Source organism: Penaeus vannamei, chromosome 34 (assembly GCF_042767895.1).
Source record: "Penaeus vannamei isolate JL-2024 chromosome 34, ASM4276789v1, whole genome shotgun sequence".
Classification (NCBI taxonomy): Eukaryota; Metazoa; Arthropoda; class Malacostraca; order Decapoda; family Penaeidae; genus Penaeus; species Penaeus vannamei.
In genome coordinates, this window is record NC_091582.1 from 27,764,941 (window position 1) to 27,767,496 (window position 2,556).

Here is a 2,556-nt window from a genome sequence, read left to right on the forward strand (position 1 = left end):
GTATTTTGAAAAGTCTTGCTGTCTCTGTTCGTTTGTATATTTTCCTAAATATAAGTTGCGTTGTAGCTCTTAGTGAATTCCTGTATTAAAGATAATGACTCAGACTATTTTTTTCAGTTGTGCATGTCTAATTTACAAGACAGAAGAGGAAGCAGAAGATGCTTTTGTTGCATCCGATAATGTCATGGTTAAAGGTGTAAAGTTGACAGTTCTCTATCTGTCAACCCGAAAGGCTGAAGAGCTGGGAAGGACTAAGGATAAATCTAAGGATAAGAGGAATAAGAAGAAGAAGGCATGGAAGGTATGAACTTCAGATGATTTATAGGGTTGCAATAAAGAAAATGAAAATCATATTTTCTCTCAAAGGTATATGAAACCGTGCACTATGTGGCAGAACAAGTAATTGTTGATGTTGCAAAGCTACCCTGCTTTTTAACATAATTAGATAATTCATTTATTACTTTTCAGAAATCTATGATGGCAAGGAAGAAGCAGATGGAATCAGAATGAAAGTTCCGAGAAGAACGAGTAATTAGGAAACTGTTGTTTTTTCCTCTTTCCTTTCCTTGTTGATGTATGGTGCAGAAGTATAATGTAATGTTTTCCAAAATAAAATATAAAAAGAGAATTATTATTTTCCCTTCATAATATTATTTTACAGCACAGACTTCTCCCCTCCCCCTCTTTTTCTTCTTTGTCTCCCTTCTTCTCACAGTGCTACAAGTTTGACAAATCTCAATCTTGTAAGCAAATTTTCTATTTAGTCATCTATAACTTAAAGATGGTAATTGGAAACTAGAAAAGAAAAATATGATTAAGTATTGATTGCATTTTTACAACCAGAAATCAAAACAAAAATGCAAATGATGCAACAATTAGTAATTAACTTGAATATTGACCAAAGGATTGCTTCATCAAACATCATGCCTTTGCTGCCACATGCCATGCTATACAGATCCCTATTATTGTGCATCATGTTAGGCACTTGTCGCTTCTTCAAATCCTGTGGACGGGGGTGTCAATTCACACTTCAGAGGGTGGGCAAGTAAAGTCAGGGAGGCCCCTGACTAAATGCATTGTACTGGAAGCACTACATTGGAGCCACTAAGAAAACTCAGTGTTTATGAGTGGTCTCATACAGTTTGCATTCTTCTAGCTAAAGTGAACTGGCACATTTAATTATAAGATATATAACTAAGAAAATTTATGTCTTAATATGTGAAACTTAATTACATTAGTAGGTTTATACATGGAATACTGCTGGTTAATTTGCCCAATTTCAATCATAAACTTACCAGGCCCCTCAACAGCCCTGACACATCTTGACACTGTACAGGTTGAAGACTTAAAAGTATGCAACTTTTGTATCTGGTTTCAAAGAGAACACTTATCCACCAGTTTAGCCAATTCCTTTCCATAGTGACAGCAATATCCTATCAATGTGGTATAAAACTCATTTCAGGGAGTCTTATTGACAACTGATGTGAAGTGTAAGCAACTATTTTCATGCAAGGTACCATGTTTTTTACATAAAGGCAATAAGACCTGTTATTTGCCAGTTAATTTTTTTCATGCAAAATATTTTTGACAACTTTTTAAAAATTATGGAAATGTTTCCAACCATAGCATGATGCAATCAAAAGACAAACTAAACCATGAAGAGCTTTAGATGTAATTATGTATATAAACCTTTTTGTTTGTGTGTGTGTGAAGAGATATATTAGCTAATATAAAGTCAGTGGTGCTGTCTCTTGTGTCCTATGTTTATTTTATCCAAACCACATGAGTGCAATTCAGTACCTTCAAAATTAGGCTAATTCAGCTTTCTACGAAAATGTTTCACCCCAGGCACCATTCCTTGGCGTATGCCACTTCTCGATGATACATTTACAGTTTCATAGTTATTGGGCTTGTATATGAGACATACTGCCCCCTCAAAAGTATATATATGGGTACCGATTTACTTCACTGCATTGCGCCAAGTATATGAGACAGCACAAGAATTAGTTGATGCTCTTTAATTGCCCATATCAGGGTGGAATGTTTCCATGAGCCATTTAGTAATGTCTTGTGAAGAGGAAATTTGCTGCCCCCCGTTTCTTGCTGATAAATCAGTGGAACTCTTCCGGCTCCGGAGGAGCCGCGCTGGATCCGCCAGCCACACTGTTGGGCAAGCTATTGGGGTTGGATGCAGACTCTACTTCCAGATTACAGATTCCTAAAAGGACACAACATGTGATCATAACGAATTAAGATTTATAAGCGTAAAGCCTGTAGGAATATATTTCAAGCTTATGTTTTTCTAACTAAGTTTTACGATAAGTAGCAACTGCAACTGGATCTCTAAAGGCCTGACATAAAATCCTGCTGCCTTTTCAAATGGGATTAAAGATAATTTTTGAATCACTTCAAGGCTTGTGTGGTATGGTGGAGAATCCATAGAGAGACCCGCAGAGTTATCTAGAACATAGTAAAACATTTAACTGCCCCTGGCACGGGGTTCTGCTTTAAATGTTTTAGAACAAAGATTTGACACAACCTGTTCATTGCTTTGAC

The 2,556-nt window shown here is 36.3% G+C and overlaps 1 protein-coding gene across 2 annotated transcripts in view; it reads left to right on the forward strand.

Moving 5' to 3' along the window:
* The window catches only part of LOC113822475 (nucleolin), a 15,902-nt gene extending 15,274 nt beyond the window's left edge, over nt 1–628 (forward strand). For both annotated transcript variants that reach the window (XM_027375023.2, XM_070145548.1), the window contains 2 exons: nt 118–301; nt 469–628. In XM_027375023.2, coding sequence (XP_027230824.2) covers nt 118–301; nt 469–510 — 226 coding nt within the window. In that variant the 3' untranslated portion in view covers nt 511–628. The remainder of the gene's footprint in view (nt 1–117; nt 302–468) is intronic.
* Nucleotides 629–2,556: the final 1,928 nt, after the last annotated feature.